This window comes from Trichomycterus rosablanca, chromosome 21 (genome assembly GCF_030014385.1).
Source record: "Trichomycterus rosablanca isolate fTriRos1 chromosome 21, fTriRos1.hap1, whole genome shotgun sequence".
NCBI lineage: Eukaryota > Metazoa > Chordata > Actinopteri > Siluriformes > Trichomycteridae > Trichomycterus > Trichomycterus rosablanca.
In genome coordinates, this window is record NC_086008.1 from 16342974 (window position 1) to 16357852 (window position 14879).

Here is a 14879-nt window from a genome sequence, read left to right on the forward strand (position 1 = left end):
ATTGAGGTTAAATAAAAAAAGAAAAAAAAAACTACTGGAAAAAAAACAGATAACTTCAGGTGTTGTTCAGTATTTAGTGCTAAGTTTTGAAGATCAGCTGAGTCCAGGTAAAGAGTCACCGTTGCACTCCTGCGTGACGTTGCACTCCTGCGTGACGTTCCCACACCGTGAGGCTTCAAATATGAACCGCAGCCTTTCAGACTTCAAGCGTTCCAGCTCTGCTCTCCACTTTCAGGCAGACTACCCGGCCACCACAACAATGAGCAATAACTGGCTAAATCTAGGTCTTATCTCACTTTTACTTACTATATACTAGAGGTTTTTTTGCTCAGAACTTGCCTGGTTTGTGTAAAGTTTGCAGGATTTCAGTAGCTTCAGCTGTGCACCGCTGGATGAGTTTGGGTTTGTTTTGGTTTGCTTTTTTGAGTGCGGTACTTTAGGTCAGGGTGCCTGTAGAGCGCATAAATGCGTCTAAAATGTTTTAAAGACGTTTAAAAACATAACTGGGTAACTGGGCAGATTTGCTTGTTGCAGAAGGATTATTATATTCTGGAGTCATCCAGACTAAACGAACATTCAGAATGAGCGGCCCGAAGAGCAAGTAAGTGAACGCTCCGTTTGTTGATTTGTATTTACACTTGTATTCATACAGTGACTTCTGCAGTATTAAATTAATGTTTGCATTATTTATATATACACACTATAATACACTATGTCCTTAAAATGCGTCTGATTACCTATTGGTGACTTCCTATAGTTATGAAAAACAACAAAAAGTGTATTAAGGAGCCCTTCTTTTGAGAACAGACTGTTGGACATGGTATCAAATTACTTGTTACCTTTAGAGTCATTCCTATTCCATGAAGTATATTAGTGTATTGATTTAGGTTTTATTTAGATAAAGGTTTTTACCCTTGCATAAAATCAATGGGTTGTGTTTCAAATTAATAAGAGCATGGTGACATATAACCATATGAATCTTAAAAGTGGTCCAGTTATCTTTACTTTGTCATAAAATTAAAATTCAAGTAATTCAGTAAAATAGTTATTAAATTATGTGTTTTTTCTGCTATTAAAAATCTTTACGTATTTAACATTTATTAAGGGTCTATTTATTTGTTACAGTTGCAGCATTTTCTTTAAATAATTTAATAAATGCATAGTTTATAACAGAATTTGAGAAAATTATTGAAAACTATGTGTAGTTCTTATATATCTAAATCTTTTAAATCATGGCATGATGAAAATATGAGATATTAGATTATGCATACACAAGTAAGCTATGAAATACCAAGTTTTTATATGAGCAACTGAACAGCTAACAATGAAATAAATGTGAGCTACATGAGCCCAGAATAGTTTAAACTCAGAAAACTTGGCTTGGCCACTGTTTTATGCAGTTTGGCTAATGCAAATAATGTCAACAATAATTTGTATTGCAAAATTTATGGAAAAACCAATATACATTTAATAAATGAATTAATACAAACACTGCAAGAATGTACTTAACCCTGAATAGGTATATTAATGTTGTGTTATTAGGAAATACTCCACAGAAAGATAAAGTCCTTGTAATAAGCTGTATGTTATCCAGAGGTTTGTTGCTAACATTTACTTTCTCAGATTTATGACCTCTAGAGGTTAAGCAAAAGTATTCTTGTTTAGCACTGCCTAACTTTAGATTTCATGTGATTTATTTCTCTTGAATCTTTATTTAACTGAGCAACATAGTAAGAAAAAAATTCCAGTGTTAATTAACTTAATTTCCATTGCTTAACTTCATTGTATTTTGTAAATATATTGTATTTAGAATTTAGTTGGGAGAGCATGTTTGGCACTATGTTCTATTAATGAGACTTTACCTTTCCTAATAATTCTTCTTTTTAATGGTTTGGGAACTGGTTTGGGAACAATTACTGATAGTAATTGTTGCGGTTTTGCAAGTGGAAGTTGCTGTTGTTTGATTTTCCTTTTCATGATGCACTATATATTTTCTGCAGACAGGCCAGTCAAGCACAAGCACCTTATGTCTACAAAGTCACATTGTTGTAGTGCATGCAGAAAGAGGCATTGTTGTGCTGAAATAACCATGCACATTATGGGAAAATTAGCGACACATATTCTGTCTTACGTGTAAATGGTATTGGTACACATTTGCAAATCAGCCATGCCATGGACACCAATAACGTGACAGATGCTCTTTACTTTTGCTAATAACAGTCTGGATGTTTTCTATTTTGTCTTTGGCATAGATAACTGTTTATTTCCAAAAACAACCTGAAATGTAGACTCCAACCACAGCAGATATTTCAGCAGATGTCTCTTGATTCATCTCAGATGAGTTTGGGTTCAGACAACTTTTTTTTCAAAGAGTTGATGTATTCCTCTGTTTTTTCTGCATTTCACCTCCATTCCGTTTACCTCCCAGTCTAATCACTTTTAATTACCGGTTGTGAATCTGCTGCTGTTGCGCAACCTCAGATCTGATCAAGGAGAGCCGGATAACCACACGCCCCCTTTGACATGTGTCCAATTTTTAGCAGCTTCTTATCACCTACCAGTGTTGGGTTAACACAGATTCGTGCTGTGCACGCCACACTTAGCTCCAAGAGACCATCTGATTAACTGGACAAATTTTGTTGTAACATAAGGTGACAACTTTTTCCCAACCAGTTTCTTCCCACAGGCGATCTCCCTACTAAATAAATAAATGACTGATAATACATAATACGTAAGCGTAAAAATATTCATCTGCTGCCAAATTGACTACACTGTAGTACTCATCCTACATGTTGTGCACTTAACTGTTTTGTAAATATTTCAGATGCTGCTAAATTACATATCTGTATATTGTGTGTATACAGTGGGGGAAATAAGTATTTGATCCCCTGCTGATTTTGTAAGTTTACCCCCTTACAAAGACTTGAACAGTCTATAATTTTTATTGAAGGTTTATTTTAACAGAGAGAGACAGAATATCAACAAAAAATCCAGAAAAAAAACATTAAAAAAAAGTTATAAATTAATTTGTATTTAATTAAGGGAAATAAGTATTTGATCCCCTACCAACCAGCAAGAATTCTGACCCCCACAGACCGGTTATGTGCCCATGAGGCACACAAATTAGTCCTGTCCTTGTATAAAAGACTCCTGTCACAGAATCAGTTTCTTCCATTCAAATCTTTCGACCACCATGGGCAAGACCAAAGAGCTATCAAAGGATGTCAGGGACAAGATTGTAGACCTGCACAAGGCTGGAATGGGCTACAAGACCATCAGCAAGAAGCTTGGTGAGAAAGAGACCACTGTTGCTGCGATAATTCGAAAATGGAAGACATACAAGATCACAGTCAATCACCCTCGCTCTGGAGCTCCATGCAAGATCTCACCTAGTGTGGTAAGAATGATTCTGAGAAAGGTGAGGTCAGTCCAGAATTACACGGGAGGAGCTTGTCAATGATCTCAGAAACAGACTTCAGAAACAGACTTCAGAAACAGTATTGTGTCAAGGCATAGATCTGGAGAAAAGTACAGAAAAATTGCTGCAGCTTCACAGGCCCCAAAGAGCACAGTGGCCAGATTCTCTGAATAAAGAACAAGATTTTCTAGTCTGATGAAACCAAAATTAAACTTTTTGGCCTGAATACCAAGCGTCACGTCTGGAGGAAACCAGGCACCGCTCAACACTTGGCTAATGCCATCCCTACAGTGAAGCATGGCGGTGACAGCATCATGATGTGGGGATGTTTTTCAGCAGCGGGACCGGGGTGACTAGTCCTGATAGAGGGAAAGATGAATGCAGCTAAGTACACTGAGATCCTTGAAGAAAACCTGCTCCAGAGAGCTCTGGACCTCATACTGGGGTGAAGGTTTACCTTCCAACATGACAACGACCTGAAGCACATAGCCAAAAGAAACAAAGGAGTGGCTTCGGAGAAAGTCTGTGAATGTCCTTGAGTGGCCCAGCCAGAGGCCAGACCTGAATCCAATCAAACATCTGTAGGGGCTAAAAATGGCTGTGTACCGACGCTCCCCATCCAACATGATGGAGCTTGCAAGGATATGCCAAGAGGACTGGGCAAAAATTTCCAGAAACAAGTGTGCCAAGCTCGTAGCTTCTTTCCCAAGACACCTTGAAGCTGTAATTGCTGCCAAAAGTGCATCAACCAAGTATTAGGCTAAGGGTGTGTACAGATATGTAACCCTTAAATAAACGATTTTTGTCAGTAAAATAAAATTGCATATTTTCTGACCCTGTTTTCACTTCGTAATTATTGGTGATTTTGTGTAGATGTTTGAGGCAAAAAAAGAACTCAATCTATTATAGAATTAGTCTGTAATGTAATAAAACGTGGAGAAGGTAAAAGGGGTATGCAGACTTTCCGGCTTGACTGTGTATGAAAAAAATCTAGCTGCATTGAGTAAATTACTTTAGTTGCATTCAGTTTATTAAAATATACAGTTAAAATATTACATTGAATACATGTGATTGAATAAAAATTATATTAAAACTTTCTACTTTTTTATGATACATTCTTCACAACCATATGTCTTAGTTTTCCAGTCTTTGTTTGTTTCAAGAACTAACCCATTTCTCAGGACAAAAATAAACCCCCTAAAAAATTTAACATTCTGTTTTGGCTGAACATGTAACATCTGTTAATTTTCACAAATAGCACTGCTTGACATGCTTTAAGATTCTCTTTTCATGTGGGAGATTGGTATCATGTTAATGAACACATACATTCCATGAATCATTTTTTAACCATTTTTGCACAACCACAGACTGGGAGGGGTTCTGGTTAAACGTCCAGGTATTTGACGTCTCACAAAAATAGGCTACAATTTAGGGTCTGTACTTCCTAGTGTGCTTGCTTGGTATACATCAGGGCTTTTATACAATGAATTTTATAATACTAAGTTAATAGAAAATTAATTTATTATTAATCCTTATTTTAAAGACTTAACATATGGTTACTGTTATTAAAATAGTATATTAAAATAAATATTAAAAAATTAATATTTAGATATTGAGTTTTTAAAAATTAACACTAAACTACATGCTATATTGAGCAGGTTTTTGGAATATACAGCGTACATGTAGCAACACATTTACTGTACTTTGCTGCCGGCTGTTCTCCTGAATGCTTGTTTTTTTCTGATTTTGTTCTATAGGTTGCAATGGCTAGAGAGATTTTGCGGAAAGAGAGCCACTATGTTCCAGGCATGTTCTGGTCTATCCAAAAAGATCAGGAAAAACCTAAATGCTTTGGTTTATTTAATAGTGAGAGTACATTACTTTAGTAATCTTCCATTTACATTAAACATGCAAGTACACAAAAGTTTAGGGTTCAAATGTCCATATAATTAAAATATAGAACATGTAAAATGAAAATGTAAAGAGGGCTTATATTAAACAATATTATATAAAAGATATTGTAAATAACTAAATAAAATTTTGTACAACAAAATAATTACAAATTCAATAAGGTAGTTGAACTATGAACAATTATGATGACACATTGATTTTATTATATTACATCAATAATAACAGGCACCACAGGAACTGTTGGTCCCGCACAAAGTCAGTGTGGGTTTCCTCCATGTTCTTTGTATTCTTCTCACCTCACAAAAAAACATGACTCTGTCTGAATTTGTTACTTCTAACTGCTCTATTATGTAAATAAGAATAGATGAATAGTGTGCCTTGTGATGAACTGGCGCCCAGCCCAGGGTGAATTCCCATTTTATATTAAGTGTTCCTGGAATACTTGTAGTTTTCATCAACTCTACACAAATCATCCACATGAAAACAAGTTCTTAAAGTATGTCACCATCATGAATTTAACATTTTGCATAATTTGCTTGCACTGAGCTTGCTTGGTTACTGTAAGAAAATTATATTGGATTAGCATTAGACCTTGCTGATATTCAAATTCGAAGTATTTTGATGGTGCACTAATAAAAATGCTATTAATTTCTCAATTGCTATTAATCAATAAGGGTCTAGATATCAATGCTGCAATGCTTCATGAAAATATATGTTGCCATTTATTTACGGTTAAGCTGCCAGGGGGTTTCATTGCCAAAATTATTAAATAGTTCTTGAATAGAAAAATATACAAAGCCCCTAAAATCAGTATACTTTCCTGTCTATACAATTATTCGTAAGTGGAAAGTTCAGGTAACACAAAATGTAGGAGAGAAGCCAGGAAAAATATTTGCAGAGAAATCTGCAATTGCCCATTCAAAACTCATCTGCCAAAGAAGAAACAGAAATGCCTGTCTAAAATGAAAAAAAAAAGATCTCTGACAATCATTAAATAATTTTGCCATGACTGTAGAAAAAAAGTGTGTATGCTGCAAATGGACCAGAACCAGTTAGAAAAAAAGTATAATTTCAAGTAAACAGCCCTGGTGTTTTAACAAGACAAGAACCTTAAATGTACAACCCCAAATCAGAAAAAGTTGGGACAGCATGAAAATGCTAATAAAAAATAAAACGCTTTTTACTTTTACTTTGACTTATTTAATTGCAGACAGTATAAACCTGAGATATATCATGTTTTGTCTGGTCAACTTCATTTCAGACATCAAGACATTTTTGCCCCAAGGATACCAAGCAATTTAGTGTTTCAGGTTTTAATTTGTCCCATTCGTCCTGCAAACGTCGTTGTTGCATTTTTGATTTCAAAATTCTTTACGCATTCTCTATTGGGGACAGGTCAGGACTGCAGGCAGGCCAGTCCAGTACCCGTACCCTCTCCTTCCGCAGCTATGCCTTTATAATGTGTGCAGCACGTGATTTTGCATTGTCTTGTTGAAAAATGCATGGACTTCCCTGGAAAAGATGATGTCTTGAAAACAGCATATGTTGCTCTAAGATCTCAGTGTACTTTTCTGCATTAATGCTGCCATAGCAGAAGTGTAAATTACCTTTGCCAAGGGCACTGACACAGTCCCATACCATGACAGACCCTGGCTCTTGGCCTTGTTGCTGATAACAGTCTGGATGGTCCTTTTTGTCTTTGGTCCGAAGCACACGGCGTCTTTTTTTTACATTAAAGTTTTAAGTGTCATTTGTGCATGCAACTCCATATTGTAGTGATCGACAAAGGTTTGCCAAAGTAATCCTTTGCCTATGTGATTATATCAGCTATACTTTGAGGCATTCAGCTTAAGCTTGCACCCTTGGCTTTTATGCACTAAAATCATTAAACGATTCAAGGAATCGGGAGGAATATTATGCACGGTAGAGGGAGAAATATACAAGTCCCTTCCAATCTTTCTTTGAGGTACATTATTTTTAAACATTTCAATAATTTTCTCATGCATTTGTTGACAGACAAATCCTCTGGCCATCTTTGCTCATCAAAGACTCAGTCTTTCCTGGATGCTGCTTTTGTACCAAACCATGTTTACAATCACCAGTTGAAATGACTTGTTTGGAATCACATTATTATTTAGTTTTTTCACCTCATTACTAGCCCTCAATTGCCCCTGTCCCAACTTTTTTTGGAATGTGTTGCAGGTCTGAACTGCAGGAATGGCGGTATATTAACAAATAAAATGAAGTTAGCAGAGAAAACATGAAACATCTTGGGTTCAAACTGTCAGCAATAAAATTAAAGTCAAAGTAAATGTAAGAAACACTACATTTTTTTTTTATTTGCATTTTCCATACTGTCCCAACTTTTCTGATTTGGGGATGTACATCCAAGTTACCTTTTTTGTACCTATCTTTGTTTATGCTTAATTTTTATACAAGGTCAAAGTACACTGTATAGAAATCTGAATTGGATAAATGTACTGGTAAACAGTATACAGTAACCAAAGTGATTTTTGCCTGCTGTGCAACACCTGCATTCAAGAAACTTTACCTCTGACATGACTGCAGTCAAAAATTGTTCCATGAACTAGCAAAAACTTTTTTGCATGCTGGTCTGTTTATATATAAACATATTATATACTAATTGACATCCCTACCTGCTGTTATAGTCACCCTGAGTCAGGAGAAGTGAAAGAATGTTGCTTATTCAGACTTTATTAATCAGTGGGCGGGGGTGGTTCGGGCATCCAGTATAGGGTTGGGCTATATCGCCAAAAAGAAATGCATCCACACCTGGTCAAGTTCCCTGCGTTAAAAAAAATGTATTTTAGTTGCTGAATTTTACATGTTAAACATGATAAAATATTAAATGCCATAACTTGTGCAGAATGGTTTTTGGCAATATAGTGTATTTTTGCCTGCTGTGCAACACCTGCATTCAAGAAACTTTACCTCTCCCTTTAGAGGATGAGTTAACTAATTTTCACTGTTAATAAAATTACCAAAATATTCTGTTTCACTAAGGGCATCCAGCCTTTTGCATAAGACTTATTGCAGTAAATTTATACATCACAATATCATATTGTTTGTAGTAATGTAAATGTAATGGTACACTAAATGTACATTATATCAGCTGGTACAACATAAATGAATGGACTGTAAAAAACCTTCAGATAAAAATATTTTTTCCACAGAGAAGACTGGTCTTTTCTCTGGTTCTTTAAAGATGCCAGGCTGGACATCAAAAATCAGGATGAATATTGATGCATTTGAACTTTGGTGATGGTAAAAAAATAGAATTTGTCTATTAAGTGCTGGCAATTTAGACTTCTGGCAACCATATGCATAGTGTCTTCTGTTTGGGCCTTTAAGCTTCTTAATGGCTTGTTCATTGTTTCTCTAAATGTATTCAGTGTGGAAACTTGGCCATGTTATTGGCCAATGCTTTTGGAATAGGAAGTGCGACATTCATATGGAGTTTCTCATTTAATACTCTTCTGGAAAGGCTTTCCACAAAATGTTGAAGTGTGTCTGTGAGAATTTGTGCCTATTTAGTCAAAGAACTATTCTGAGGTCAGGTACTGATAATGGATAAGAGAGCCTAGTTTGTGCTCAGAGTTCCAGTTAATCCTAAATGTGTTCATGCGGGTTCCTCCACAACAAACCATGTTTTATGGACCAAGTTCATGTCTGTTCGAAAGTACATTTGTAAATGACAGGTACAATGCTGCTTTTTACGTGTTTGAATCTATCCTTTGGCATATTATGACCGTAAGCTTGGAATGTAGCAATAAATATTTGTGTTTTGTCTGGCAAGACTTCAATTAAAGATAAATCCAAAGATCAGCTGTTGCCTGGGTCAGTCTGGCAAATCAACTAAGTTATTGTTTATAGAGATTTGGCAGATTTTTAGCATTTATTTTGACAGCTTTTTTTTACTATGCAAAGGTCAGTGGTAGCTCAGTTTTTATGCCTCTGGGCTATCAGTCAATTGCAGCCACTTAGTTCTCTTGGCTCCAGGAGAGCCTCAAAATGGCTCCACACCAAACTATCTGGGATATGCAAAGAAAATGATTTCATTGTACTGTACATTTGTAAGCTTGTATGTATAAGCTTGTTAGCCCTCCCATTCAAAGCCGTGGGCTTAAATATGGAGTTGCCCTCCACTTTGTGAACTCAAAAAGCCCTGGTGAAATGTCATAGTGTGATTAAATTTCCTTTAGAAATTCCTATATAATATCGTGATGTGCTAAAGTTCCCAGATGTAAATAAACCCTATGTAGGTATTTCAGTCACCCTGGTACTAATGTACAAGCCCAATTTTAAAAAGTTAGAACACTGTGTAAAATGTAAATAAAAACAGAATGCAATAATTTGCAAATTTCATAGACCCATATTTGATTTAACAAAGAGCACAGGTGTTGACAGTGAGACATTTTAACATTTTAAGAAAATTATTAACTCATTTAGAACTTGTGTAGCATCCCCTTTTCTTTTAACAACAGTCTGTAAACGTCTAAAAAGTAAGGAGACCAATTGCTGGAGTTTTGAGAGAGAAATGTTGTCCCATTCTTGTCTGATGTAGGATTTTAGCTGCTCAACAGTCCTGGGTCTTTGTCAGATTTTTCATTTCATGATGCGCCAAATGTTTTCTATTGGTAAAGGGTCTGGACTGCAGGCAGGCCAGTTCAGCCCCCGGGCTCTTATCTTGCGAAGCCATGCTGTTGTGGTGGAAGCAGTATGTGGTTTAGCATTGTCTTGCTAAAAATGCAAGAACTTCCTTGAAAGAACGTTGTCTGGATGGGAGCATATGTGGTTCTAAAACCTCTACTACTGTTCAGCATTTATAGTGCCCATCCAGATGTGTAAGCTGCCTACGCCATAGGCACTAATGCAACCCAATATTATCAGAGATGCAGGCTTTTAAACGAGCATCCAATATTGACCGTTGGCCTTGTCCCTTGCGCACAGGGATTTCACCAGATTCTCTGAATCTTTTGATGAAATGATGTACTGTACATGGTGGGATATCCAAAGTCTTCGCAATTTTATGTTGAGGAACATTTTTCTGAAAATGTTCCACAGTTTTTTAGATGTAGTTTTTCACAGATTGGTGAACTTCTGCCCATTTTTGCTTTTGAGAGACTCTGCCTCTCTAAAATGCTCTTTTATACCCAGTCATGTGACTTAGTTGCTAATTGCTCCTTCAGCTGTTTTTTATTAGTACCACTTACTTTTCCAGCCTTTTGTTGCCCCTGTCTCAACTTTTTTGAGATGCGTTGCTTCCATCAAGTTCTACCATTTTCATGAAATGGTAAAATGTCTTACTCAGATATGTGTTAGTTACAAAGTTAGATAATACAAGGCATAGACCCAGAACACAGGTAAATAAAAAAAAAAAACATAGTGATGAAAAAACAAGATGGTTTTAAAAAAAGATTTGAAAAGTTTGATCAGTGCTACTATGCATTCTGTAGTGATAAAAGAGCCACCCAACAGGAAATTAGTTTATTCTAGACCTACTCCTGTTAGTTTGTGGGTGTGTGGCAATAGGTTGGCATGTGTATATGTGGCTATTTAGGTCAACAAGAGGAAATTTCTTATTTAAATTGGTTAACTCTGAACTCAGTTACACGCTTAGTATGTATTGCCTTGTGGAACTTCCAAGCCCATCACAGTCAATTAACGTCTTGCCAGGATGCTCAGGCTGCTCCGTCCCAACCCCCACAGGGTGGATTATGCTGTCAGCACTTATCACCAGCTATGTTTGTGGTGATTAGTTTACATGTCTCTTTAGGCAAGGTATCTCCCTATTGCCTAGGGCTGGATCCAGAACTACATCCAGAAGCAGAAGTGCCATCCTTGTTGGAGTTCCTTGCTAACCAGGGAACATGGCTGGCCCTAGCAATAACATTTTACAGGTGAATGAGCCCAGGTGCTATGGCTCGATGCTGTCCCTGGAAGACAAATGTGAACAATCTTTCTTCCTCTTTTACTATTACAGAATGGAGGATGAAGCTGTGCTGGACAGAGGGGCATCTTTTCTTAAGCATGTGTGCGATGAGGAGGAAGTTGAAGGTAAAGATTGACATTTCTTTATGTAATTTCCTTACCATTTTGTCTAATAGTAGTATTTCTTATATTGACTGCAATGTAATACCAGCAACTTTCTTACATTTACTACAGTGCAATACCAGCTACTACAAGTTTAGCAACTTTATTAGGGATTTGAAGTATTATTTAGAGTATTATTTTTAGTAACATATTAAATATTATTGGGTTGTGCGTGTTTAACAGTGTTACCAATCATCTAACCATACTTCATATAATTATATTTTTGCATATATAACATTTCAAATGTAGGACAGAAATTCATATGAGAAATTTAGCTGCTTGATCATTGCACCAGTTTTAGTTGGGTTATGTGGTACAGATATAGTGCACTGTCACATGGCACTGTTTTTACTTCGCTAATCTCCTACTAGTCTAGTTGGCTTATATCTTTGTAGGGCACCTTAGAACACATAAACTAAGAAAGCTGCAAAGCCATAGCAAACACCTTATGGAGTCTTGCAAGTAAAACTAATCCAATTTCAACTGTAAATACCACAAATGTTACCTGACAAGGTAATCACACAACATTTTGTGGTTTTTTTCAGTTTGTTTTTCAATTACAATGTGCTATGTGTGTAAGCACTGCATTAAAACAGGGGTGCATGTACAAAATTCAGGGACTTTAGATAATTAAAAACATAATTTATGCCATTTTGATGTACAATTTATGGCTGTTTCTTTTTACTCAGATACATTATTTGATATGAGAAATAAACTACTTTATTCAGTAAGAAAATTCCTCCATATATTTTTTCTTTAGTTTTTTTTGTTAATTTTGAACATTTGTAAGGAGAACTTAAAAAAGAACTGACCATCATAGTGCATACCATGTTTCATAACATTTTTAAATTTTTTATTTTGATTAACTGCTTTATCCTGTCAGTGTTGAAGCAGGTTCGTTTTCCACATTTCCTTTAGCTAGACGAGCCTAAGTGTTCCCAGGTTAAAGAAATACATCTCTTATGGTGGACACTTCCTGTTTTACTTAGCTCTCAAGTAACTTCATTAGGAGTTCTTCACTAAAGTTTATTTAGAATTGGGTAATATTTTACAGCTGTACTTCACTCCAGCTGTAATAGAAGATATGTGTTGGCTTTTACAAAATAGGAAGTGTTTAGTAGACTACATGCTCTTTTTGTGCAAGTGCAAATTTATTTGTATAGCATTTTATACACCAAGGTCATTTTAGGAGCTTCAGTTAGCAGTTTGAAGATCTACTGAGAGTTGGTTTCTGTTGTGTGTTGTATAAAAGTTGCTGCTTGCTGCTGTAATTTATTTAGCTTCTTTGAATGCTAGAACTTTTAGCCCAACTTTGTTTTCTTTTTAAAATTATTTCTTTTTTGAAAATCATTAGGCAATAATTATTACTATAGATTATTACTATAATCTGTGCAATTCAATTGAAAAACTGAAATCGTTTAGAAGGGGAAAATTAAAGTAAAAATTTAATATAAATGCAACACCTATATTATACCTTATATAATATATAATACATAATGGTTGGGGATGTGGCTGTGTTCAGAATGGATCACATTCAAACTTGTGTTAAATAGTAGTAACTACACACCATTAAAATGACTCTGATGAACCCCATATTTACATTTACATTTTAAATTTTCGACATTTAGCAGACGCTCTTATCCAAAGCGACTTAAAATTCTCACAGTATACAGTCCAAGCAATTGAGGGTTAAGGGCCTTGCTCAAGGGCCCAACAGTGGCAGCCTGGCAGTGGTGGAGCTTGAACCGGCAACCTTCTGATTACCAGTCCAGTACCTTAACCACTAAGCTACAACTACAAAGTTCAGCTGTTCTAGTAGGAGTTTCCTAACATTTACCAAGTTGCATCTTATTGGAAAAGCCATGATGCTCAAAGAGTTTACAAAGTATTTAAAGGGCTCTCACTGTTGAAAGGTTTCTGTCGGGAGAGAGGTACAAAAGTTCCAATTTATTACAAATAACATGGAACATGGTGAAGATGGTCATCACTAGGTGGGAAACTGCAGGAATCTTATTTATTACCCTGTTTTTTTTATCTCTTCTCCACTGATGCAGACCTTTTACCTGTCTGGGGCCATACATAAATACGCTTCCTCTGGCGTGTGCAGTTGCCAACCACTTCTTTTCACCTGCATGAGGCGGGTTCATACAGGGATCAGTATCGCACAGGGATCAGTCATGCACTGATCTTCATTATCCAGGGCTCTAGAGTGCGACCAATTTGGTCGCACATGCGACCTAATTTCTCAATGGTGCGACAAAAAAAAATCTCAGGTCGCACCGGTGCGACCAGGCGTCCGAGGGAAAAAAAAACAACAGACACACATTAGGCCAATATCATGGTCTAAACCAATCAGAGATAGTGAAGGGCGGGACAATATTGTAGCGGTGATATGTGAGCGACATTCAGCTCAGCCAATCAGAATGCAGCACCAGGTTTATACACGTGCGTTCGGACGTTCTGCCGTAAGTTTAGTTTTGTATATGAGACTTGCCGGATGTTCCAGAATGGAAGTTCGGGTTCTGGAGCTCGGCGGTGTAAAGTGTTGTAACGCTCACTTAAGTCCTGACTAAACAGTTAAAGTGACTCTACCCTGCCGTGTGCCTTTATTCCCACACCTCCACCACCGCACAGCAAAAGACCCGCAGCATCCCCACCGGACAGCGGCTAGGTGAGCCGACCCTCTACAGTAGCAAGGGGCTAATGCTAGCGGTAAAGTGCCGCGATAGTGAAAGTAAAAACACGACAATATTTTCGTTAAGTAAAATATAAAAATAACTAAAAGACCAAAATATATTACAATACATGTAGTCAAAATACGCAGTGAGTGCACCGCAAGCGATTTTGGGAATCTGTGTAAAAGATTCAGTAAAGCCGATAATATAATGCACTGCATTTAAGATTACACTCTAACACACACACAAACATATACATATAATTTTAAATATACACACACATATAAATAGATATACACACATACAGTGTATCACAAAAGTGAGTACACCCCTCACATTTCTGCAGATATTTAAGTATATCTTTTCATGGGACAACACTGACAAAATGACACTTTGACACAATGAAAAGTAGTCTGTGTGCAGCTTATATAACAGTGTAAATTTATTCTTCCCTCAAAATAACTCAATATACAGCCATTAATGTCTAAACCACCGGCAACAAAAGTGAGTACACCCCTTAGTGAAAGTTCCTGAAGTGTCAATATTTTGTGTGGCCACCATTATTTCCCAGAACTGCCTTAACTCTCCTGGGCATGGAGTTTACCAGAGCTTCACAGGTTGCCACTGGAATGCTTTTCCACTCCTCCATGACGACATCACGGAGCTGGCGGATATTCGAGACTTTGCGCTCCTCCACCTTCCGCTTGAGGATGCCCCAAAGATGTTCTGTTGGGTTTAGGTCTGGAGACATGCTTGGCCAG

At 36.7% G+C, this 14879-nt stretch overlaps 1 protein-coding gene across 3 annotated transcripts in view; it reads left to right on the forward strand.

Moving 5' to 3' along the window:
- The first annotated feature begins 347 nt into the window (after positions 1–347).
- Positions 348–14879, forward strand: part of slc4a4a (solute carrier family 4 member 4a) — a 108525-nt gene continuing 93993 nt past the window's right edge. For 2 of the 3 annotated variants that reach the window (XM_063017730.1, XM_063017728.1), the window contains exon 1: positions 11317–11407. In XM_063017730.1, the coding sequence (XP_062873800.1) occupies positions 11335–11407 (73 nt within the window). In that variant the 5' untranslated portion in view covers positions 11317–11334. Of the gene's footprint in view, positions 602–11316; positions 11408–14879 lie in introns of those variants that run through there. The other variant, XM_063017729.1, reaches the window with a different exon arrangement.